This window comes from Canis lupus, chromosome 18, assembly GCF_003254725.2.
Source record: "Canis lupus dingo isolate Sandy chromosome 18, ASM325472v2, whole genome shotgun sequence".
NCBI lineage: Eukaryota > Metazoa > Chordata > Mammalia > Carnivora > Canidae > Canis > Canis lupus.
This window is the reverse complement of record NC_064260.1, coordinates 33,982,479-34,008,133: the sequence shown is the minus strand read 5'-3', so window position 1 is coordinate 34,008,133 and position 25,655 is coordinate 33,982,479. Positions and strand designations below refer to the sequence as shown.

The 25,655-nt window shown below is 45.7% G+C and overlaps 1 protein-coding gene across 7 annotated transcripts in view; it reads left to right on the top strand.

The window, feature by feature from the left end:
- Positions 1-25,655, top strand: part of KIAA1549L (KIAA1549 like) — a 268,498-nt gene that overhangs the window by 207,605 nt on the left and 35,238 nt on the right. For all 7 annotated transcript variants that reach the window (XM_049096726.1, XM_049096725.1, XM_049096724.1 and 4 more), the window contains 2 exons: positions 2,205-2,422; positions 9,151-9,280. In XM_049096726.1, the coding sequence (XP_048952683.1) occupies positions 2,205-2,422; positions 9,151-9,280 (348 nt within the window). The remainder of the gene's footprint in view (positions 1-2,204; positions 2,423-9,150; positions 9,281-25,655) is intronic.

The following is a 25,655-nucleotide window of genomic DNA, read 5'->3' as shown; positions in this document are numbered from 1 at the left end:
TTGTAGCATTTAAGGCAGATTGTCTTATAATTTTCTTCCTTCTTCTCTCATGGTTGGCTTATTTCAGTGAAAAAACACAACCCCAAAGCCATAAATTTTCCTTTTATGAATTATAGGTAATTCTTTTAAAGAATATTTTAAAGAAAGCATAATAACCACATAGAATGTTCAGAAGAAAAAAGAAAAATCACTATAATCTCACTACCCTGACATATCTTGTTTTCATTTTCTGTGCCTCCTCCCCAAACTTTTGGTCAAACTCGTGTATATTTTAGAATCTCATACAGACAACTGTGTATCCTATGTCTTAAACATTTGCAGTTGTTGCTATTGTCTTTGGGATGATCACTGTTAATGACTTAGTTTAGTAGGTATCCCATTGATTGGAAAACTGATCGTTTATTGTTCAAGTCTTCCAGATAATTTTTGGTTTTAGTTTTGGTTCTGGTTATTATATCTGAGTAATTTCATGCTTTACTTTTAAAACCTTTTAATTCTGAAATAATTTTAGGTATACTCAAGAGTTGCAGTAACAGTACAGAGAGCCCCATCCGCTCTTTACCTAGCTATCCCAAGTGTGAACATTTTACGTAAACATAGAATAATTATCAGTTAAACCCAGGAAATTAACATTTGTGCTGTTTGATTGACTAATCTACAGCCCTCATTTGAATTTCATTGGTTTTCCCACTATTGTCCCTTTCCTGTTCCAGGATCCAGTCCAGGATCCCACATGGTGTTTAGTCATGTCTCCTCTAGTCTGGGACAATTCCGCAGCCCTTCTTTGTGACTATTCTTTATCTTTCATGACCATTACTCTTTTGAAGAGTACTGGCCAGTTATCATGGGCAGTGTCCCTCAGTCTGGGTTTGTCTGATGTTTTCTTGTGATTGGATTACAGTTATGCATTTTTGGCATAACCATGGGGATGATGGGCCCTTTTGTGGGCATCATATCAAGAAGCACTTGATATCTCTGACCACTGGTGATGTTAACTTTCATCTCTGATTTTGAAGCTCTCTTAGAATGTGGCTTAAGGAGAGATTCCAGAAATGGCATTCCTCGCTCAGAGGATGTCATCCTAGCTTCCTCTCTTGGCTAGTTTTTGTGGCAAGCAGAATGAGGGAACAATTAAGACATGTGAAATGCTGCCAGCCTAAAAATATCTTTAAGGCCCAGGGTAGGGAGGTCTTTGCAAAAGCTAGAAAAAATATTCTGTATAAATAAAACATCTAAGGTAGAGCCTTTGTTAGTGAACTTTGGCTTAATTCTGTAGGTTGACCTATATCTTATCACTAGATGAATTTTCAGTTTATGAATTACAGAAAACTCTTTTAAAGATTAAAGAAAATATAATAACAACAGTATACATGGCTATATTAATATAGTCCAGTCTGATTACAAACAGCACTAATGGTCTTCCATATTATCCAGTAGGTGTCAGGCTGATTTCATTGTTGAGCTCTGTTTGTGGGTGTAACATCCTCATTGTTTGTTATTTCTTTAGCATAGCCATCTGCTTGTATGTTTGACGGGTCAGGAAGTGTGTTGGCCAAGTTCCTTTCTATGTGACCAGACTGGCTTTGCCCGATAGGGTAGGAACTGACTGGCATTGGTGGCCATACAGGCTTCAAAATTATCTACCTCTCAAGAAAGATATAGATTGACAAAAATAAGCTCTTAAGTGCAGGTTGGTAGAGTGGAGAGACCTTAGAAACAGGTTCTCTGCTCTGCTTTCTCCTTCCATTCATCCCAACTCAGCCTCTTCAGGAACTGGCTGTCTTATCCAGCTGGGCATCAGCTAAGTGGCCAGGGGAAGCCGTTGGGTTCCTCAGGGCTGGAGCCAAAAGAGAGGCACCAGGATCCAGCTGGGCTTCCAAATCAGGAGATCCCATACTGGGGAACCAAAAGGGTTTAGGTGGGATTAGGCCGACGCCACAAAGGCCTGAGCAGAAGTGGGTGGACTAGGGAGAAAGAGGCCCTAATGGAAGGTCCAAGTGGCTTAGGTGAATGGCAGGCTCCATATTATTTGTGGCCCACTGTTGGGGGCTGGTCTTGGAATGGGACACAAGTGGGTCTAGCTGGCTCAAAGGACTGGAGGTGAAGCCTAGGACAGCTTTTGCAAGAGTTGTGACCTGATGAAAACCTCCCACCTGTTGGCTGTGCCTGGTTGGATGTGGGCCTGAGACTCTCTCTCTCCCCAGGTGAACAAAGCCCTGAAGCAGAAGTCAGACATCGAGCACTACCGGAACAAGCTGCGCCTCAAAGCGAAGAGGAAGGGATATTACGACTTCCCCCCGGTGGAGACAAGCAAGGCTCAGACCGAAAGAAAAAAGATGTACGAGAAAACCCAAAAGGAAATCGAGCACGTTTTGGATCCAGATCCAGAACTGTGTGCCCCCTTCGCTGAGTCTAAAAACAGGTGCAGTGTCTAATGGTCCCTGTATGTTAGTGGGATGAGGGTAGAGGGTGCGTTGGGTAACATATCAGCAGAGGGTGCCGATCCGGACCATGCTGGTCTGTGCAAGCTGGTGCTCCATAATGAATTTATAAAAGAATCAAATTGAAGCTACTTAAAAAAAATACTTGGGCAAACAACCATAATTGTCCTTTAGCTCAATAAGATTTCCAAGCCAGTAGCTGGGTCAGAGCTGGGTGAAGATAGAATAATATCACCTACCTGGTAATGCAATTTCCAGATCAAGGGACATTGGATTTTTCAATTAATTGAATAAGAAATGCAAATTTCATGCCTCACCTTTTCATTCAGCTTCAATAAGTACTTACCACCCAACTCCTTAGAGCTCTGTGCTGGGCTCATCTCTTGTATCTATAGATTTGTTCATTTATTTGACATTAATCATCACCTGCTATGGATTAGGCACCATGCAAGTTGTTGAATACTCTCATGGTCATGAGAGTCCCTCATGGTCTCTGCTTTTTCTTATTCATTCATTCATTCATTCATTCCACTCATTCAGCATTTTATGGTAGGCAAGACAGCCCAGTCACTGCTCTCATGGGACTTAAGGTCTGATGGGAGAAAAAAGATAATTACCTCGGAAGTTCGTTACTCACAAGTGCTATGGGTGTTTGCGATGTGATGGTCTATAAGGGGGACCTGGCTTCAGAGGGAGGGTCACAGGCTCAGGGGTTGGAATTGGCATTATCCCCAAGCTTTTTCGTTTTTCTTTTTTTTCAAGATATATTTATTTATTTGAGAGAAAGAGAGTGAGGAGGGGGAGGGGCACAGGGAGAGAGAGAATCTCAAGCAGTCTCCCCACTGAGCACAGAGCCTGATGTGGTTCTCTACACAGGGCTCCATCCACAATCCTGAGATCATGACCTGAGCCTAAATCCAGAGACACTTAACCAACTGGGGTCCCAGGCACCCTGTCATTATCCCAAGCTTTGTTGCTAACTAAGCGGAGAGTGACCTCACCCACTGGGTAAAGAGAAAGAGGCTAGCAAAACTAAACATGGCCATCTTTCTGCTTTTCCACCCCATCTTCTAAAGCACCTCCTTGGAAGCATTTTCATGCTTTGAGATCATCCTTTTCAAGTATACATTCTCCTTGGCAACATGCCCCTTGGCTTTGGGCCTGCTGGCTCTCCAATCTACCCCATACATCCTATTGGCAGATGCACCCTCCACAAACAAGGTGAGATAGGACAGCTCCTGGCCTGAGCAGGTATTTTTTTAAAAGCAAAAATGATTATGTGACAGGCTTGGATGGAAGCCACAAAATCAAAATGGGAGGTGGAGCTTTAATTTATTAACGGAATTGACAGTTTTTTGTTTTTGTTTTTTTTTTCAAAAAAGATCTCATTTATTAGAGAGAGAAAGCATGACCAGGGCGGAGAGGGAGAAGGAGGCTCCCTGGTCAGCAGGGGCACGATCCCTTCGGCACCTGAGCCGAAGGCTGACATCTGACTGAGCCACCTAGGTGCCCCAACATAGTTTATTTTTAATAAAGAGGGACTTCTAAGCCAGTGCTTCATTTACTATGCTTCTAAAGAGATTTGATGGGTATAAGCTAGTGGTCCAAAAATCAACACTTTGACAGGGGTCATAATACATGTGTCACCATGTTGGTAACTATAGAACAAAGAGAAAGGTATGGATTTTATAGGAAGACTGGTGGCTTCTTTAGCTTAAAAGCTACACTTTTAGCTGCACGCCACACTTGGGGACTTTATAGTTTAGTGGTCTCTTATAGACTGGGGCAGGGAGTAGTTTTCCCTTGGTTTCCTGTTGCCACTTGGAAAATGAATCAAAGATCATGCGCAAATGAGAGGAACTTAGCTTGGAAAGTTCCTTGGGAAATACATACAAAATTTTGGTTGAAGCTTTTCATAAAGAGCATGGACACAACTTTTCCTCCCATGGAGATGCATCCCCACTGCCCAGCAAAAGTTCAGGCAGGATCCTCACGGCCCTTCGCCAGCCTGCCCATGCTCTGAGTGTGTCATCCGTTCTCCATAAATGTCTGTGGAAGAAATGATTGAATGACTCTAAACATAATGTTAAAATGTTTTCAGTCAATGAAGGGGAAAATACAGAAGACCACAAGCTGGGTGAGGTGGGGGTAGGAATGGAGATGAGATCAGCAAAGTGTGAGGATGGGAAGGGAAGGGTTCACAGAGAAAGGATGCCCCGGTAAGCTAGCTCTGAGGTGTCATTCTTTTTTTTTTTTATAAGATACGTATTTTTTTTAATTTTTATTTATTTATGATAGTCTCACACACACACACACAGAGAGAGAGAGAGAGAGGCAGAGACATAGGCAGAGGGAGAAGCAGGCTCCATGCACCGGGAGTCTGACGTGGGATTCGATCCCAGGTCTCCAGGATCGCGCCCTGGGCCAAAGGCAGGCGCTAAACCGCTGCGCCACCCAGGGATCCCCTGAGGTGTCATTCTTGTCACGCTCTGCTGTTGAGTCCAGGGGCTGCTGCCAGGTGTGGGGTATCTGTTGTCACGGATTGGGGTTACTTATTGACTGCCACTCACAGCTCAGCTCTGCAGAGCTTCTGCTCTCAGTGACCTCGCCGTGGCAAGGCACACGTGGGGGACCCATCCTCCCGTCCAGGGGTGGTATCAGTAACCAGGACTTTACCCTGAGACCTAAATGCAATCGCATCAATGACGTTTAGGTCCAAATGTTGACTCATCCCTGCATCTTTTAAAAGAGTCTTCACGGCTCTTTCTTTAAAGTCAGAAGAACACCCCCATTTTCACGTTATCCGCTCTTACCCAGAGGCACGCAGAAGACGTGATGTACAAGGAAGATGCTGGCAGAGTGTCCCCCCATAGATTCTCTTGGCTCCCCCTGCCCCCATGCAGCCCGCGCATGCAGCGGCATCCTACTTCCCAGGAGCATCCGTGACTCCGATTCGGGGGCCTTGTCTCCGCAGCCCCCACCAGAAGCGCCACACCGTTTCTGTGCCTCGAGCAGCTTCGGTCAATGACAGATGGGAGCCGATGGGTAAACACCCTGGCAGGAGAGCTCTGAGGTGCAAGCTACACTCGTGATAACCACATTTGCTGGCTTCTGTGCTTGATGCTTTGACATCTGAGGGTCTGGCCAACTCTTTTTTCCTTTTTTTAAAGATTTTATTTATTTATTCATGACAGAGAGAGGCAGAGACACAGGCAGAGGGAGAAGCAGGCTCCATGCAGGGAGCCCGACGTGGGACTCGATCCTGGGTCTCCAGGATCACACCCTGGGCCAAAGAGAGGCACCCAACCACCTCCTTCACATAGGGCTCTCCCACTCTGGGCTCCAGTCCCCCAAATCCCCCCCAACCCCCAAATCCCTGAAGCCTGGCTCCCACACCACTAGGAACAGCTCCTCTGCCCCCAGAGGCTGCTGAAATGGTTCCAGCAATCCAATCCAAAGCCTGTTTACCCTGCCTTGCCTGTTCCTTCCCCAAGAAACCACAAGAAAGGTCCTCCCTTGCCCACATTTTCCCCTCACTCCTACTGTCTAGTGACTGACCCTGGTGCTTCCCCACGTGGGGCCTGGTGGCATGCCCCTTCCTCTTGGCATTGTGAGTGCAACAAGCTGTCTTTTCAATGGCAGCTGCCTCCTGATCCATTGGGCTAGGCCATACCTAAATAAAGTAAAACCTACATTTTACCGCAACTATTCCCCATCTTTCTCCAGTAACTTTGAGCTCCCCGTTGCCCAAAATACCAATCTGCTCTATCTCATACCCTCTGTTGGCCTCCTTCCCTTTCTGTCTCATTTTTCCACTTTCCAAACTTTGTGCTTCCTGGAACCCTTTCCCAGGTAAACCACTTGTCAAATCATCATCGAGCCTGCTTCCTGGGGATCCCAACCTAAGACAATAATAAAGACAGAGTTGCTCTCACAGAAGCAGAGCTGCTCCTCCTCCTTAGAGGCTACATTCCATTTTTATGGAACCCTGAGTTTCCTTAGAATGCAGTTTGGGAACTACTTTTTAAATTATTGTGGGATTAAAAAAAAAAAAAACTAAAAAGTGCAAATAAAATTTATCGCTATCTACCCAGGAATAGTTTCAGAGGTAAAGAAGCTTTTCAAGTTTGCAGGTTTCAAAATATATTAACTTTTAGAGAATACAGCAAAATGCCCACAAGAAAGAAATATACCTAGTGGAACTCTATTTGATTAAAATAAGTAATTCCTCTACCCAAGAGCCTAATTTATTTCTAAGTAGATGCTTACCCACCAGGCCATGCATGCGTGGTCTGGTCAATTGAGATCCATGTTAAATAGCAGCCTTTAAGCTGGGCATCATAATGGAACATTGTCTTTGATGTAAAAGGAGACTGGAGTGCACCCCAATGTCTAGGTTCTCACCCACGTTCTTGGTTCTTGAAAGGGCTCACACAATCTTGCTATTGTGTTTCTAATACTTCCAAAATAGCCTGCTTAAATGTCAATTGCTAATCCTAGTGTTTATTCCCCCAACCATCCTTATTAGTAAATCTTTTCTAAATGAGTTAATTGGCAGTCTCAGGACAGTTGTAAAGTCAGCTTTTTCAAAAAGTGATTTGTAATTAGGTCAAGGAGGAGAATTCTTTGGGGTCTGCCTTAAAGTGTGAATCACTCTATTTCATAAGGTTGTGCTCCATTCCTAAAGGAAGCTTCTAATTACAAATAACCATAGAGCACAGTTTATAATATTAGGTTTAAGCTCCTATATTAGGATTCTTTGGGTTGCAATGGCAATCCAGAACAAACTGGTTAAATAGAAAGAGAATTTGTCATTGAATGCAAAAGGTCAAGGCTTCAGATATGACTAGATCCAAAGGTTCATACAATGTCTTGTCCTCTCATCACTCTTCGCTGGTTCCTGTTCAAGCTCTGACCTCATAGTGGCAAACTGGTTGCCAGCAACTCCTGGCCTATATCCTATCTTCTCAGAAACTTCAATGTCAAGAGAATGCCTCTTTCCTGGTTGCTCTAGCAAAAGCTCTGAGACTCAGTCTCATTGGACCAACTCATGTGCCTGTCCTCTGACCAGTCGTTGTGGCCATGGGGCTCTGATGCATGATTCTGCAGGCCAACTCCTTCAGGAAGGGTAGCCGCCCAAGAATATCACAGTGCTCCTCCCAAATGAAGGATATCATGGGTTTCAGGCAAGTGGAGATCACAGAGGTGGTCTAAACAGGTGTGAGCTCCTCATGGTGAAGGGGTGGGTCTAATAGTGTGTATTTTACTCCCCAGGCTAATTGCAAGGGTAGTGTTTTGTCTTGGGAGTTCTAATGTCTGTTCTAAACTAAAACAGTGTGTGACGGTCATGCTAAGACTAACTGGGTGTGTGATCTTGAAAAGGTGTGTCTATGTCTACCTGCCAGGATTCTGGCTTCCTGCGTAGTCCCTGGGAATAAATAATGCAACCTTTTCACCTTCAACCCATGAATGGATGGAATCTTAGAACGGAGGCATAAAATAGTTGGTGTCTGGGGAATTCTCTGAAGATAGATGCTCTGAAATGCCAGTTATTCACGAAGAGAAATGTACAGTTGGACATGGTACTGCAGTATCATGTGAAACCACCTATCCCCAAGGGGGCCTTACTCCCCACTTGTAAGAGTTGCCTTGTATGGAAAAAAAAGCACAGCTACAGTCCTCACCATATTTCTGTTTGTTTCTTCTTCCTCATAAAGAGTCCTCAAAAGGCAAGTGTAAACAGTGGTGACAAATATATGTATTCCATAAGGGAGCTGAGTAGAGCCTCTCAACATGCTGACTCCCTGGCTTGGAATGTTCTGTGCAGGATTAGCATGTGACAGGCTGTCTTTGGGTCTCAGCTAAACCATCCTCTCTCTAGAGAGGCCTTCCCTAACTGTGCTATCTAAAGTTGTCCCCTCTTTTAGCCATCTTCTACCACATCTTATTTTTCTTACTAGCATTCATCATCCTCTGAAATAATCATGTGAATTGTCTATCTCCCTCATTAGAATGGAAGCTCCAGAGGAGCAGGACCATGTCTGTCTTGTTCATTGTGGATCCTTATCATCTTCCACAGTGCCTGGCACATGGTAGATAGTAAATATTGGATAGATGGATGGATGGATGGTTGGGTGGATGGGTGGATATGCTCCAAACTGCCTCTTGGTTTATGGCTCCTTAGCCCAGAAAGAAATCTGGGGAAGGTAGAAAAGAAAATCTATCAATAGTCAAGTATTAAGTGGCCCATTAGCCGCAGGGTTTATTAACTCAGTCATAGAACCCTGCGTGTGAAATCAGAAAGATTAAAAGGAGCAGCAGGCTCCTGAGTCAAGGGTCAACCAGAGCAAGTCTGTTTTTCTAGCGTTATCTGTCCTTGAGGTCAAGGGAGAGAGAGCCCCTGGCCTTGCCAGCAACAGAATTTCAGATGAAGCTGTAGCGTTGCAATTGGTTATCCTTACCTGGTTTCCATAAAAAGAGGATTTACAATTAAGCCAAATGGTTACAGCATCTGGGAAAACAAAAAACAAAAACAAACTTTGATTCCACTATTCCTATGGCCTCTGATGGCCAGAGAACAAATAGCATGAATCCTGAGATCTGCAAGGCAAATCCAAATCCTTCATTGGTTGCCTGTAGTTTGGATCAGTGGAGAATTCCATCTGTCAGGGCATTTGCTGCATCATAACAGTTGTTGAATTTTCTTCAGGCAACAGATGAAGAACTCTGTCTACCGAAGCCGGCAGTCTCTCAACAGCCCGAGTCCGGGGGAAACAGAGATGGACCTTCTGGTAACCCGAGAGCGACCCCGGCGTGGAATCCGTAACAGCGGATACGACGTAAGTCTCTGCTTTGCTTTCCCCTGAAAACCAAGGAGATAGAGCGTCCCATAATGTCTTGCTCTGCTGTATATTTGTGGAATTTAAAAGTGCACCCAAATGTTTTCTATTTTATTATTCCTTGTTACCAGTTTTGCAAAGGAAGACTACTTGGAATGTCTCAGAGTAGCAAATTATTGCTAAGAGGATTTTGATCTCTAAATCCATACATTTGATGAATAGTACATTATTGATCTTAAGTCAACAGTGATTCTAAATGTCCTTAATTTTTTCCCCTCTGTCCTTAAAACTCAGTAGGAACCACGACTGACTGTGGGTAAGAATTCATTTGAACACAGGCTTCTTTTCATCCATAGCAGTGTTGAGGAGTTGGATTTGTTCCTGATTTCATAACTCCTCAATATGCCATGGAAACAATCAGATGTCCAACAGAGCGATTTGGTGATTTCATATGATGAAGCCCAGGTTTATATGCAGTCATGTCTCCAAACCGCAAAAATTGTTCTAATCGCATCGAATTTCCTCAGATGAGGAGCTATAGTGGGGTGTCTTGTATCCAATGGCTCACATCCTGCTAATGTAGTTGCACCCATGAACTCACATCAGTGCTGCTCTGAGGAGGTGCTCAGTAATACATCACCCTGCCGCAGAACTTCACATGCCCTTAAATCTACTCTTAGGTTTTATGAAACAGGTTTTTTTCCCATTCTCCCAAAACATTTCTCTAATTACGAATAAAAGTTTTTTGTATCAAAAGTTATGATTCAAAAATGTCTGGATAAAGTGTTGTTATAATCTGTGAGGTTGTAATTTGAAAATGACTCTTGATTTCGTAAATATATTCTGCTAATTTGAAGGCAAGAAGGTCCCCCCACCCCCACTCCAGGATTGGTCATTGTTTGCCACAAAAGCTTAAAGTGGGGTTTTAATGGAACCTTAAAAAACAGATATTGTACCTATTTTGAACTTCTAGTTTACCTGAAATTAAGACTTGATGTTTGTGTTGATGGTGATAACCTTCTCTTTTATTTCTGTTTTCCTTTTTCATATAAAACCAATTGATAGTTTCATAAAATTCTAGATACTTTGGGCAAATTTCTTTTCCCCTCCAGGTGAAATTACTCAACATTAATATTTCTCCTCATAAAAATATTTTTTATACTAAACCCAGTCAGCAATTTGATAATCAGCCTGTGGTTAAAAATCAGGTATTTGAGTTCTCCAGTTAATCTATCCCTGCCAACAGTGAATATTTTTCCTTCAAGCCGATAGTTTGGGGGACTTATTTGCTCAGACATACCCAAGGTTTATGATAGGATTCTTTTTTTTTTTTTTTCAATATGATAGGATTCTTAATGTATTTCGAGATTGGAATTAATAGGTCTCTTGTGAGACTCTAGGCACAGACCTTTTTACAGTTTGAGGAAATAGGACAGTTTCCCTATTAGTCTTGAAAAGGGGGATCCGTGCAGGTTTTTTTCATCACTATGCCATGACTTGTAGTACTGACTTAATACTTTTAGAGTGCCGTGTTAGTACATTACTTACGGCGACAGAAGAAGGATGATTTTTAAAAGGAGGTTGCTCACCCCTCACAAACATGTATGAATGTTCCAATTATAGATTGCTTCAAGGGAAGCCCACTTCATTCTAATAGGTTTTCCTTAAATATACGTGTCCTGAGAATTGCATGTGGTCTCTGAAACATAAGCAAAGATAAGTTTCCTTAAGCCAAAGTGATCATCTAGGGACCAGTTTTTCGAGTTTAGACTGTCGTGTTCCTGCTTCTCCTCTTGTGATCACATGAAAAATAGCTATCATTTACTGACTGTGCATGATAGACCAGCCTCTATTCCAGTCTTTTTATGTGAATTATCCAATTGAATTTTCATAGGCAATCAGTCAGGGAAACACCCTCCTCACACCCCTTGTACAGGTGGGGAAACCAGGGCACAGAGTGGTTATACAGTTTGTCTACCGAACTCCAGAACCTATCCTCTCAACCACCATGCAGTAGGGCTTCCATATAAATTCATCACACTGTATCACATCATCATATATCCTAGACTTCTGCTCTCACAGAGAGGCTGGATGTCAGGTCTCACAGGACTTCTTGCACGGATAACTCACACAAGCAAAAAAAAAAAGAAAAAATGGACCCGCCGATAAAGGAGGAAAGGAAGAGAGTCACAGCTTTAAGCAATGCATTCATTTCCCAAACTCTTGATTTTCTAAAAACGCCAGGGCCCTCCTGACAAAAGAATCCCATCAGCCCAGCAGTGAGCAGGTCATTCGGTTGGAAGCATATCATTCCTCCTACTGGGTCTGGGGAGCTGAAAGCCAGGCCCAGATTTCCCGTCATTTCTGCCAGATTAGAGAACACTATGGGGATCTGCTCCTTGACCTGGTAGAAACAGAAGCACTGGGAGATTGATTCAATTTTTTCAAAGCTGACCGTGTTAGAATCCCTACAGGAAAGGCTGTATGTAGAAGTAAAGGAGTAAATAAATAAAGAAGCAAACCAACACACACAAAGCACAGGCAAATCTTAGCTCCAGGACTGAGGGCAGCCTGGAATTGTTTGAAAATGTTCCCATAGAGCAGGATGCGTTGGGGCCTGCCCAAGAGAGACTCTTGGCTCCAAGGGATTTGAGAATCACTGTGTTTTGCAGGAACAGTTCTTCTTCTTCTTCTTCTTCTTCTTCTTTTTTTTTTTTTTTAATTTATTCATGAGAGAGAAAGAGGGAGGAAGAGATAGAGGGAGAAGCAGGCTCCCCCCATGGAGCTGGGAGCCCGATGTGGGACTTGATCTCAGGACCCTGGGATCATGAGCTGAAGGCGGACGCTTACCAACTGAGCCACCCAGGCACCCCTGCAGCAACAGGGGTCTTTTTTTTTTTTTTTAAGATTTATTTATTTATTCATTCAGAGAGAGCAAGAGAGAGGCAGAGACACAGGCAGAGGGAGAAGCAGGCTCCATGCAGGAAGCCCCGTGTGGGACTCTATCCCGGGTCTCCAGGATCACACCCCGGGCTGCAGGCGGCGCTAAACCGCTTCGCCACCGGGGCGCCACCGGGGCTGCCCGCAGCAACAGTTCTTAACCTCTTGGGCCGTCTGACAGCTAAGGGAGGCAACACACTCCTGGCAGTTCCTGGGGCTCACCTGGTGAGTAATTTTCCAGAAGGTGGCACCCCCTTTGAGATGAAGGGGCGATTTTAGAAAGATGTCCCAAACCGATCCCTGCTAAAAGGCCACGCCGTATTTTTAAGCTAACTTTGGCCTTGAAATGAATTCCTCCCAGTGCACAAAGCAGGTTTCCCCCTATCAGCCAAGTCAGTAATCCCTTTATGTGGTTGAGGAATCAACCTTTGCTTCCAAAGGACAAGGAATAATCAAATCACTCCCCAGAAATAAAAAAGCACCTCTTCAATCTCAATTTGTGTGTGGAGTTTAAAAATGTGACGGGGGGATCCCTGGGTGGCGCAGCGGTTTGGCGCCTGCCTTTGGCCTAGGGCGCGATCCTGGAGACCCGGGATCGAGTCCCGCGTCGGGCTCCCGGTGCATGGAGCCTGCTTCTCCCTCTGCCTGTGTCTCTGCCTCTCTCTCTCTCTCTCTCTCTGTGACTATCATAAATAAATAAAAATTAAAAAAAAAATAAAAATGTGACGGGAATGGGGTCAGCTAAGTGCCTTGGCTGTGAGGGAAACTCTGAAATGGAAGGTTTGAATTGTAACTTTGAAAATGAATACTCCCCAGGGCATGGGAGTGGCTCAGTTGGTTAAGGGGCTGCTGTCTGCTCAGGTCATGATCTCGGGGTCCTGGGTTCGAGTCCCGCATCTTGCTCTCTGCTCAGTGGGGAGCCTGCTTTTCCCTCTCCCTCTGCCCCTCCCCATGCATGTGCTTCTGTGCTCTCTCTTTCTCTCTCTCTCTCTCTCTCTGTGTCAAATAAATAAAATCTTTAAAAAAGAAAAAAAAAAAAAGAAAATGAATGCTCCCCTCTCAGAAGTAGAGATCTTTACAGGCTCCTTGCTTTATGTTTCTCTCCAGCACCTTGTCAAAGCTCCACACCCCAGGGGTGCTCACCAAGCCTTCTTGGGGAAACCCTGAAATGTGGCCAGAGTGTCTGAAAATGTTAAGGAGGATGATTGATCCCTCGATGCCTCTCAGAAGAGGGGATGTTGGGACGCCTGGGTGACTCAGTGGTTGAGCATCTGCCTTAGGCTCAGATCGTGATCCCGGGGTCCTGGGATCGAGTCCCACATCAGGCTCCCTGCGGGGAGCCTGCTTCTCCCTCTGTCTGTGTCCCTGCCCCTCTCTCTGTGTCTCTCATGAATGAATAAGTTACATTAAAGAAGAAGAAGAAGAAAGAAGAAGAAAGAAGAAGAAGAAAGAAGAAGAAGAGGGGATGTTGAAGGTTCCACTGGAGTGACCGCAATCACTGGCCATTCCAGAGACGTTCTTCAGGGAAATGATTGGAAATGTTAGTGAAAAACCAGCTGATTTTGCAATTGAGAAGTAGACCTACGAAAAGGGGGGACTGTGTCAGGCAGAGTCCGCTGCAGAAACCAGAAGACCTCGAGCTCTTTGAACAGACCAAACGTGCCCACGAGGAGTTAGGCGCTCACCGGGTCATCGGAGGGGGAGACCGACCCGGGGCTGGGGGAGCTGCCTCCACCCCCCATCCCCCAGCAGGACAGGACAGCAGGGGAGGTGGGGGCTCCCTGGGCACTACCAGGGACTCTGCACACCAGGCCTCCCGCTGACAGAAGCCCGGTCTCGGGCACCGCCACCGCCTCCCAGGGGACCGTGAGTCAGTGATGGCCCGTCAGCCTTGCTGTCCCCTCCACAGATAAAAGAGAGAGGAGAGGAGAATTACCAGCAGAGCAGAGCAGTACTGGGAAGCGGTGGGGAGAGCTAGAAGAGGCACATGTGGCAGAGGGGAAGACGGAAGCGTCGCTCAGAGCTCGGTCCCCACGGAAAGTCCTGGGCTGCCCTAATACTGCATGATGTTCCCAGTTAGGGTACATGATGTTAGGTAACGTTTCCAGGCATTACCCTGGGGGCAGCCCCACTCTGGGGGGAGAACCAGCAATCCAGGGAGTGGTTGCAGAACTCAGTCTAAACATTTTCTCCTTCAGAATCTTTTCCTTGACCTCATACCTATGGGTCTTGGTTTCTTTGGGAGGCAGATGGCTGGATTTGAGGATTTTGTCCTTCACTTCAGAGGCAACCTGCTTGTTGTCCCCTGGACTGGGCGCTGTTATGTTGACCCCGCTCTCATCACCATCACTCCCTTAGCATCGCACCCAGAACTGTCTTACATGTGTCCTCTCGTCTCAGCCCTTACTCTCCTCCAACCTCTGCCATTTAGCTTCAGCTGTTCATAAGCCTGGCTTGCTGTGTCATCTCAAGTTAAGTCAGGGGCTTGTAATCCTAAGGAAATACCCGTTAATAAGAAGTCCGTCTCCCTGGCTGAGCCCAGGGCAGAGAGGTGGAGGTGTTGGGTGGTTGGGGCCTTCTGGTATAGGCCAGATCTCACCAGGCCTTGGCTCTCCAGGACACTTGCTAACTGCTCAAAGATGGATGCCACTTGGCAAGTGGGGAGCAGGAGGTGGATTCTTGTGGGCAGATTTGAGAGGGAGTGGGCCAGGTTTCAGGATGGCCTCATGATCTCACTTGGAGCCAGGCCTCCCTTATGGGTCCAGGACTTCCCTACCATGCGGGCAGTTTCCCACTGGGCAGGAGACAAGCGACTTCCTCTCTGTTGCAAGCACGCAAGTGCCATCTGCCTTTTCACTCTCTGATTCCCTGTGCTCTGAGCACTGCCCGCTTCTACTCGTGGTGCCCGCCTACCCGTCTTGCTTCTCCTGGACTCTGAGACCTCATAGCCGCCTTTTGGGGGGCGGCGGCGGGTGGGGCAGGAAAGCAGAGTCTATTGAGCAATAGTCAAAGCTCCCGAAGAGGGAGGCGACCTGAGAGGGTTGCCCAAGACCTCATAGCCTCTTATTGCAGGCCAGGGTCCCCTGTGTGCTCTGGGTGTGGACACCTGCAGGGGAGGAAGGAAGCAGGAAAAAGCAGAGCTGAGATCTGGGCTGTGGTACAGCTACTACAAGGCCGCAGCTCAGCCCGCGTGGGCCTGCCGAGTTGTTCCAAGCGTGCGTGAAGCGTCTGGGCTCTTGTACTCCAGCGCTGACCAGTCACTGGGTGTCCTTGGGTCAGGCAGCTCTCTTTAGCCAAGGACAATTCCTGCGGAGGGAGTTGGCATTGCCGATTGCCACCAGCGCCCAGGGAGAGCAAAGACCATTCCCAGCTGGTGGCAGCGTGCCCAGCAGCTGGAGGAGAGGGCTCCCTGGCCTGAGCAGAGCACCGCTCCACGCTAGACCCCCCCGGCCCCGGGTGCTCCTTAGCCCCCGTGAGACCCCGAGCCCCCGCTGGAGCCGGAGGCCAGAGGACTAATGAGAATCCCTTGGGAACTGCCACCGCTCTCATTTCCTCTGGCAAACATTTACCCAGGGCTGTGGAACCATGTGGCATCCGTGAATTCAGCAACAGGGGCCCTGAAAGACAAAGGGAAACATTCAAATGTTGCCAAAAAATTAGCTTTTGAATATATTCTGTTCATATTGTACATTAGAGATGACTCATTTCTTTTCAGGTACTACTCTGTAAGATTGTATACACGGCGGGGGGGGGGGGGGCTGCCTTTGGCTCCTGGGATCCGGGTCCCCCACCCCCGCATTAGGCTCCCTGCTTAGCAAGGAGTCTGCTTTCCCTTCTCCCACTGCCTGCAGCTCCCCTGGCTTATTCTCTCCCTCTCTCTCTCTCTCTCTCTCTCTGCCTCTCTCTCTCTCTGTCAAATAAATAAAATCTTTTTTAAAAAAAACAAAACAAGGGCAGCCCGGGTGGGTCAGCGGTTTAGTGCCGCCTTCAGCCCAGGGCCTGATCCTGGAGACCCGGGATCGAGTCCCACGTCGGGCCTTTCCAAGATTTTACTTTCTTTGACTTTTTTTTTTTTTTTTACTTTCCCTGATTTCTACTTTCTCTGCTGGCGTTAGCATGCAAGCCCCACAGGTGATTCCACTGCACTACCTGGGCCAGGCTCTCTGGAGAAGAGAAAAATAGAGTCCCCTGAGCACTTGCCCCCGGTGCTTTTCCACACTAGGGGAGGAGACAGGTGGGAACAGGAGCAACAGGCTGTGGCAGTGAACTTGTGTAGGAGGAGGGAGATGGGAGACCTGTTCCTGTCGGTGCCACAGCTGCGACCCGTCCAGTCCCCAGTACTGACCACTGAGCAAGCTGCCAAACAGCTGACAGAGGAGTCCTAAAACCCACCTTGTTTCAAATCCTTCAGTAGCTCCCGACAGCTCTCAGGGTAGGATTCAACCCTCAGCTTGTGGCTCAAGACTCGTCTGCTCTGGCTGGCTCGGGCTTGCCCTCCAACAGATGCTCGCCACCTCCTAATCCACCCTTGGCTCCGGCCCTATGCGCCCTTCCCGCATTTGTCATGTGGACCCATGTTCGTCCCTCTGCTCAAGACATCCTTTCCCACCTACTTCAAGCAGCCAGAGTTTCTCAGTCTCAGCACTGTCGGGTTTGGGCCTGGATAATTCTCTGTGTGGAGGGCTGTCCTGTGTGTTGTAGGATGTTTGACATCTCTGGCCTCTCCCACCAGCTCCCATAGCACCTCCAAAGTTGTGACATGTTTCCAGACATCACGCTGAGGGCAGACCCACTCTGGGGTGAGAACCAGTGATCCCAGGCAGTGCTTACAGAACTCAGTCTAAACATTTTCTCCCCCAGAGTCATTTCCTTGTCCCCATATCTATGAGTCTGACTTGGGGTACCTGCCCTAGTAGCATAGTATAGTATCCCTTTTTCCTCAGCCCCATCGAAACCCTCACGCCTGGTCTTCCATCTGTAGATTTCCTTGTGTTATTTTCCCCATTTGACTCGTCAAGGACAGGAATCATGTTTTATTCATCCTGGAAACCTCAGCACTGTGAATAGGAACCGGCGCATAGTAAATTCAGTGTCTCTATTTGTTGAGCAAATGAACAAGTGTGTCAACCAGAAGAGGTGACTCCTGAGCTGAGACTTGAAAATATAGGGCAGATTTACAACTCTGAGCCATATAAACATTTGATGTGACTGGCTTATGAAAAGCCTAGACAAATGTCTGTAATTGTTTTAAGTTCCATCTAAATAGTGGTTATCAGTTAGGATGTTTTGCCTAAAATAACAGAAAACCCAACCCTCATCAAATGATCTTAAATAAGGAAGGGAATGTATTGGGTACAATAAATCCAGGCACGATTTGATTGAGGCTCCAGTTACATCTCTGTGCATTGTGCAGTACTGTCCTTACGTGCCGGCTTCATCCACAGGTTGGCTCTACTGGGAAGTGGCTTCAGTGGCCCTGGCCCCACATCTCCATACTACATTGCTTCTTTCCAGCCATGAAACAGAGCCTATGGCTTTTACTCTAACTGAGCCTCCAAAAGTCAAGTGCCCACTCCTGTATCCATCGCTATGGCAATGGGGGTGGAAGGCTTACTCTGATTGATTTAACCCAGTCAGACCTCACCAAGGGAGCTGGGGCAGGCTAGTTACCCCCAGACCCCTTGGCTAAGATGCGGGGAGAGTAGCAGATGCTGCTGAGTTCATCACAGTGTCCACTACGTGAGAAACATGGGTAGTTGGGCCTTTAAAGGAGCAAAACCAGCATAACCTCCCATGTCTCTCATCCCTCCGGTCTTAGCCTCTCATCTTTGGTTGGCCCTCTGTAAAAAGATAGTTGAGTGTGGTGAAGAGGCAGTGACCACTGTTCCTTCTGGGTTCAGGATGGCCTGGCTACAGTCAGAGGTTGTGTTTTAGGGGCAGCTAGAGGGAAAAAGAGGGATTTGGTGGATGTGGCTTTTTCAAGACCTGAAAAGAGAAAAAAAGGAGATCTCAGTGGGTGGTTGGAGAGAGGCTATTTTGCTATGGAATGGTGTCGACTCTCAAAACTGACCTGTCTCCTTGCTGCCCACAGCGCCAACTCAGCTAAGAAGATGAGCAAAAGCAGGTGATGGCTCCCCTCAGAAGCGCACAGTGAAATAGCTTCCCATGAGCCAAAGCCATTCTTCTGTGTTTACTTTCAAGTTGAATCCTTTTCAAAAGATATTTTTAATTGACTGTAGCTCATGTATCAGTGTTAGCAAGCAGTGCTGTGTAATGGTCAAGCTCGTGGCCTCCGGAGCTCGGCTGGCCTCAAATTCCAGCTCAGCTACTTCCTAGCAGTGTGGGTTTGGGTTACTCCACCTCTCCATGCTTTAGTTTTCTCATCTATAAGATGGGGATACCTGCCTTCTAGGGTGGTTGTAAGAATTAAGTGAGTTAATGCAGGCAAAGCACATAGAAAACACAGTGAACATTAGCTGTTTTAACTATGGCTAACAGATTCCATGAGGGAGAAAGGGATATACTATTTTTTGTCTCTCTTCCATCCTAACCCTGTAAAAGACATCTCAGGACTGCGATGAATTTTGTCACACGTTGTGGTGTTGTGATTTATAATAAGAAATATCTATTTGGTTTCCTGGCACAGAGCTCCAAAAACTTTGGAATTTCCTAAGCGTTGAGAATTTTAACGTATCTTCTGTTATGTTAATAAGGTGACTTGGAAAACACCTAAGGGTAGGGGCTGGTTGCCCACAGAGCCAACTGCGAATATGATTAGGGGATTGGAACTTTCGGTGAAATTTGCAATTTTGCTGAGACTTTTAAAAATTCCATTTGCATGCCTGTTGCAGAAAAGAAGTCACCAAACCAGGAATTTGAACCCTCCTACCTGTTCTGAAGGGTACTGATCTCCTTTTATTGTCAGAGAAGTTCTTGAGATGTAGGCTCAGGAGGAAGCTGCTGCCTGCACCTGTGCCCTGAGAATGCTTCTCCCCACTAGAGGAAGGGAAAACTCTCTGGACTGTGTCCTGGAGAGTGTGGCCTTGTAAGGCATCTATCCACTTTGGGGCTCATAACTCAAGAAAGTCTTTTTTTTTTTTTAAGATTTTATTTATTTATGATGAGGCGGGGCAGAGACACAGGCAGAGGGAGAAGCAGGGTCCATGCCAGGAGCCTGACGCAGGACTTGATCCTGGGACTCCACGATCGCGCCCTGGGCCAAAGGCAGGCGCTAAACCGCTGAGCCACCCAGGGATCCCCAAGAAAGTCTTGAATAAATGGCCTTAATGATGTGAAAATGTTGGGGTTAGGAGCGAACGGACAAGAACGAATTCTTGAGATGTCTTAAGTGCAAAAAGGTGTTTTTATTAAAGCACAGAGTCTAGACCTGTGGGCAGAAAATGCTGCACCGTCAGGGTCTCTCTTCTGTAGGATCACGAGGACTGGCCCCAACTTTCTAGTTGGGAGGGGTCAGGGAGAGCATAAGTCTCTAAGGAATTTGGAAACAAGGTTTCCAGGACCTTGATGGGGCCAGCTGTTGTTAGGAGAAGGTCCTATACTACCGTTTACCAAAACTTGAGTCATGAGACCTTTCAGATGTCTATCAGGGGGCCATATGCTTGGGGGATGATTGCTAACATGTATCTTGTGGGATAGAGATAAAGGAAGTTTCAGGAATGTTTATATGTTAAAGGAGACTTACCAGCATCTCGGAAGTCAGGATAATGTTAAGCTAAGATCACCATTTGCCTTTAGCAAAGTATGAGCATCGAGGCAGTTGAGTTCCTAGAAGATCACTCTGCCTGTCTCCAGGACTTGTCAGTGGGCTGTAAAGTGTAAGGAAATTTAAATTTTTTTCTTTTGCCTGTGTTCCCCACATCAAGAGCCCTTCATCCCTCCTCTTCACCTCCATTCTAGATAAGGCTGTCAAATGTGGTGTCTAAGTCTGGCCTCTCTCCTGATGGGATGTGGACCCCCAAATATGGGGTGACAATTAGGTAGAAGCTCGTGGCTGGCTCCCGGAGGGTGGTTGAAAGAATTCACCTGAGGCAGAACAAAGGAAATAGAATGTTAAAAACACTGCAAGGGAGCTGGAGGGTAGGGCAGCAGAGGAGAGGCAGTGGGTGGTGGGTGGGGGCCGTTTTTAGAGAGGGAAGATGAGGTATGGCGATGTATGGAATTTTACCTTTCTTGGGTAACTGTGCCTAGGTGTAAGTAGCCCATTGGTCAGTTGGGGCCTGTAGGTATTTTGAGGCGGGTCACCTGTTCAGCCTGTCGTTCTCAGCCAGGGCTTCACCCTGGGGCCCTTTCAGCTTACATTCCATTGCTCAAGCCTGTTTGCTGTAAAGTGGCCTCTACATCTAGTTCATTTTGGACACTTGGAAATGCCTTTTACTGATACAGGATTTTTTTTTTTTTTTTTTTTATGATAGTCACAGAGAGAGAGAGAGAGAGAGAGAGAGGCAGAGACACAGGCAGAGGGAGAAGCAGGTTCCATGCACCGGGAGCCTGATGTGGGATTCTATCCCGGGTCTCCAGGATCGCGCCCTGGGCCAAAGGCAGGCGCCAAACCGCTGCGCCACCCAGGGATCCCACTGATAGAGGTTTTTGAGCAGAAATCCTCCAGGCTCTCTTTTAAGATGAATTTCCATTTATTCATTTAACTAGTATGTATTAAAGTCCTACTATTTGCCATTCTGGGATGCAGCAGGACACATTAAAGAGTCCCCACCCTCAGGGAGCTTATATTCCAGTAGGAAGAAAAAGTAATAGGCACCTGAGCCCATAGATGTACAGCCCAGTGGCAGAAATGCTACAGAAGAGTATAAAGCAAGAGGAAAACAGGAAGTGCTCTTTTCAGTTGACCCTGGGGCAGGTTCTCTGGGAAAGTGACTTCTGAGCAGAGACCTGAAATGAGGGAGCTTGCTAGGCTAGCCCTTGGGGGAAGAGCATTTGGGCCGAAGGAACAGCAAGTGGGAGGGCCCAGGGGAAGATGTGTGCCTGGGGAGCTCAGAGAACATCAAGGAGACCCAGGTAGCAAGATGCCCCTTCTTGGTAAATAAGGGGTCTTGGCTTTGACTCCTTCCTTTGTTTCATCCCCACATCTCATCTCTCAGCAAGTCCTGTCAGCTCTCTTCCAGAACATTGCTCAAGCTTGTCCATAGCTTTTATGTCCATGACCACCCTAATTCAAGGCCCTGCCATTTCTCCTTACCTGGATTGCTGCAAGAGCCTTCTACTTCACCTTCTGTAAATGCCAATCACATTTCTCCCTTGCTTGAAATTCTTCGAGAGTTTCCCAGTGCCCTTTGAAAACACTCCCGCCTTCTTGCTGTGGCCTTCAAGATTCTAAGTGATCTGGCTCCCGCCAGCCTTTCTAACCCATCTCCTGACAGTTGTGGCTCCAGCCACACACGGTCCATGTATTAGCTCAGGCTGCCCTAACAAAGTGCCACACACCTGGTGACTTTTAAAGCAATGGAAATTTATTTTCTTACAATTCCAAAGGCTGGATGTCTAAGATCAAGAAGTTGGCAGGGTTGATTCCTTTTGGGGGTCATGAGGGAAGGATCTGCTCCAGGCTCTTCTCCTTGGATCCTAGATGGATGTCTTCTCCCTATCTTCATAACATCTTTCCTCTTTTTTTTAAAAAAAGATTTTTATTTATTTATTCATGAGAGACAGAGAGAGGCAGAGACACAGGCAAAGAGAGAAGCAGGCTCCATGCAGGGAGCCTGATGTGGGACTTGATCTCGGACCTTAGGATCATAATCTGAGCCAAAGGCAGACGCTCAACCACTGAGTCACCCAGGTGCCCCACCCCCACCCCCCATCTTCCCTCTTTACATGCCTGCGTCCAAATCTCCTCTTCTTATAAGGGACACCAGTCATATTGAATGAAGCCCCACTCGAATGGCCTCATTTTAACTTAATTACCTCTGCAAAAACCTCATCTCCAAATACAGTTTCTTTTAAAGGTACCTGGGTTAGGACTTGAACATATGAATTGGCAGGGGGGAGCGAGGTTCACAATTCATCCTACAACAGCCCACCTTACTCTTTCTGAAATACTAAAAGTCCATCTCAGGACTTTTTCATAAGCTTCCCGGTGACCTTCACATGGCTAACCCCTTCTTCTCTTTCAGGTTTTCAAAACTGTCACCTCTTCAAAGAGGCCTTCCCTGACTATCCCCAGAGAACTAGCTATGTTGCCCAAGCCATCTTGTTTTGTTTTATTCAGGCAAAATCTATATATGATAAAATGTATAGGTCTTTAGTGTACAACTGGATGAGCACTGACACATGTATGTACCCTTATAACCACCAGTCTGATCAAAATATAGGACATTTTTATAACCTCCTGAAAGTCACACAGCATGCCTCCCATTAGCAACTACTTTTCTGATACTTACCCTCATAGTTTTACCTATTCTTGGACTTGATATAAATGGCATTATTTGGTATGTACTCTTTTGTGTCTGACTTCTTGTGCTCTGAGTTCACCTATGTTGGGGATGCCTGGGTGGCTCTGTCGGTAAAGCATCAGACCCTTGGTTTTGACTCAGGTCATGATCTCAGGATCGTGAGATTGAGCCCCACATCAGCATGGAGTCTGCTAACGGCTCCCTCTGTACCTCCTCCCTGTTCTCTCTCTCAAATAAATAAATAAATATTTTTTAAAAAGAATTCACCTATGTTGTTGCATGTATCAAGTGTTTTTTAATTACCGAGTACTATTCTGTTGTATAAATATACCTCTGTCTACTATTCTGTTGTTGGACATTTGGATTGTTTCCAGTTTGGAGCTACCAGAAAACATTGCTATAAATATTTTCATGTAAATATCTTGTGAATGGTCTGAATTTTTCCATCCCCTTAAATTTTTTTTTTAACTTTTATTTATTTATGATAGTCACAGAGAGAGAGAGAGAGGCAGAGACACAGGCAGAGGGAGAAGCAGGCTCCATGCACCGGGAGCCCGATGTGGGATTCGATCCCGGGTCTCCAGGATCGCGCCCTGGGCCAAAGGCAGGCGCCAAACCGCTGCGCCACCCAGGGATCCCTCCATCCCCTTAAAATTTATAGGTTCAAATCCTAACCTCCAAAATGTTGGTATTAAAAAAAAAAAAGTGTTGATATTAGGACATGGGGCCTTTGGGAAGTGATGAGGTCATGAGTGTGAAGGCCTCATGTATGGGGATCAGTGCCCTCAGACAAGAGACCCTAGAGAGCCCCCTCCCTCATTTGAGGGTACAGTGAGAAGTCTGTAGCCAGGTAGAGAACCCTCACCCATACTCAGACTTCCAGCCTCCAGAACTGTGAGAAATACATTTCTGTTGTTTATAAGCAACAGGTCTGTGGAATTTTGTTCTGGCCACCTGAATGGGCCAAGACAATGTTTTCATTTATCTTGGATAAATCAGTAGGAGTGGAATCTCTGGGTCATAAGGTATATGTTCAACTTTTTAAGAAACTACAAACAGGTCTATGAAGTATGTGTGCTATTTGACCCTCCCGCCAGAAATGGGACAGTTCAGATTTCACTCCTCAGCCTCATCAACATTTGCTGTTATTAATCTTCTCAACTTTAGTCATTCCAGTAAATGTGAAATGATATGATTTCCCTAACTACTAGTGGCGTTGCATACTTCGACATGTGTTTATTGGATATGTTATGGATCTTCTTTTATTGGCAATCCTATTCCAGCCTTTTGTCCAATTGTTAAGTTGAGTTGTATTTTGTTCTTCATGTGTAGGAATTATGTATATATTCTGTATATAAATCCTAGCATTTTTCTCCTGGTCCATGGCTTGTCCTTTCATAAGGAGTCTGATGGAAAACTAGTTTTTACTTCTGATAAAGTCTTAGGGCTATAGAATATGCTCCATGACAGGCAAAAGGACGGAGCTGTGTCCTGTGTTGGAATACTCTCTAGAAAGAAGGTACTTGGGGGTCCCAGCGGGCTGTCATTTCCTTTAAGTTTGTTCTGCAGTATTCAAAGAGAAGCTGAAGTCACATGGATACTTGGCCCCTGTGTGGGCCATCCTGGTATGCTCTTTTGAGAACAACACTGAAAAGATCACAGATTCTTATTTTTTCCAGTAGGTATCCAAGCTCAAGCCCTGAGGGGTTGGTGGGGGTGGGCTGGGTGGGTGGGTGATTCATGTGTTCAGGTATGGAGAATAAATGGCCTTAAGTTCTTCTGAAAACCTGTGGCCTTTGCTGCTAAATGATGATATATCCTAAGAGTCCAAGATCTTCCTTATATGCATATCCTCTGACCCCATAATTAAACTTCTAGGGGTTTAAACTTCTAGGGGCTGAATCCATGGTTATGTTCAGTGTTAATCACAAGTATACTTATTTCAGCTTTGTTTCTATTGTAAAATATTAGGACACCACCTATAGTACTGGACTATTACATGGAGCCTGAAAACTCCACAGAGCAGAATGCTATGAAATCATGAAGGTTATTCCCTTATATAATAATGGAATATATATAATATATATATAATATATATATTTACTGGCAGAGCGATTTCACAACATTGTTGTATAAAAAGGGTCTCAAAATCTTATGTATAATCCCATTTTATAAAAAAAACCTTATATATGTATATATGTGCATACATATGTATGTATATTTGTATATTCTGTTTATAAAAGTGTGACCCAGATGGCTCAGGCTGTGTGTCTACATCAACAAAAGTAATTTTTAAATACGTCTATTCCTTTCCTCATATTTTTCATGTACATGAAGGCTATTGTATCATGCCCAGTAATACTTCTAAAATTCCCTGAATTTCTCTCTCGTTGTATCAGAGCTGCTTCTCCACCTCTCTCCAAAATCCTACTTAAAAATCCTTCAGCCCACCCCCTTCTGCCTGTAGGGTCCACCCCATTTCCTATTCTCCATCACAAAAGCCAGAGATTCTGTGTGGCCAATGCTAGGCCCTCCTGGGAAGAGGGGAGGGGAGAAGCAGCAGGGCCAAGCCTGAACTCTTTGTATTGGCCCAGGATGGGGTAGTGGGAATGAGAATTAATGGGAGTGGGGGAGTATTGGCAATGCTCCAGCATTGATAATCTTCCTCCTATTTCATATGTGTGGGAAACATCTGGAAGGATGTGTACAAAGGCCAAAACATTAACAGTAGTTATTTCTAGAGGTAAGATTAGAGTGGATTTTAATTGTCTTCTTCTTGCTTCTCTGTTTTCTAATTTACTGCCATGAACAGACATTCCCTGATTAATTTTTAAAAATTTTTATTGAAGTCCATCTTGATGAACTTATAAAAATAATAATAACAAAAAAATAGTTCCCCAGTGCTTCGAGAGGTTGGAAAAACAAGAGTGGTAAACTTCAAGTTAAAGAGGTTTCAAAATACATTCTGTGTCTCAGACTCAGCCCTCAACCTTGTAGCCAAGCCAACCAGC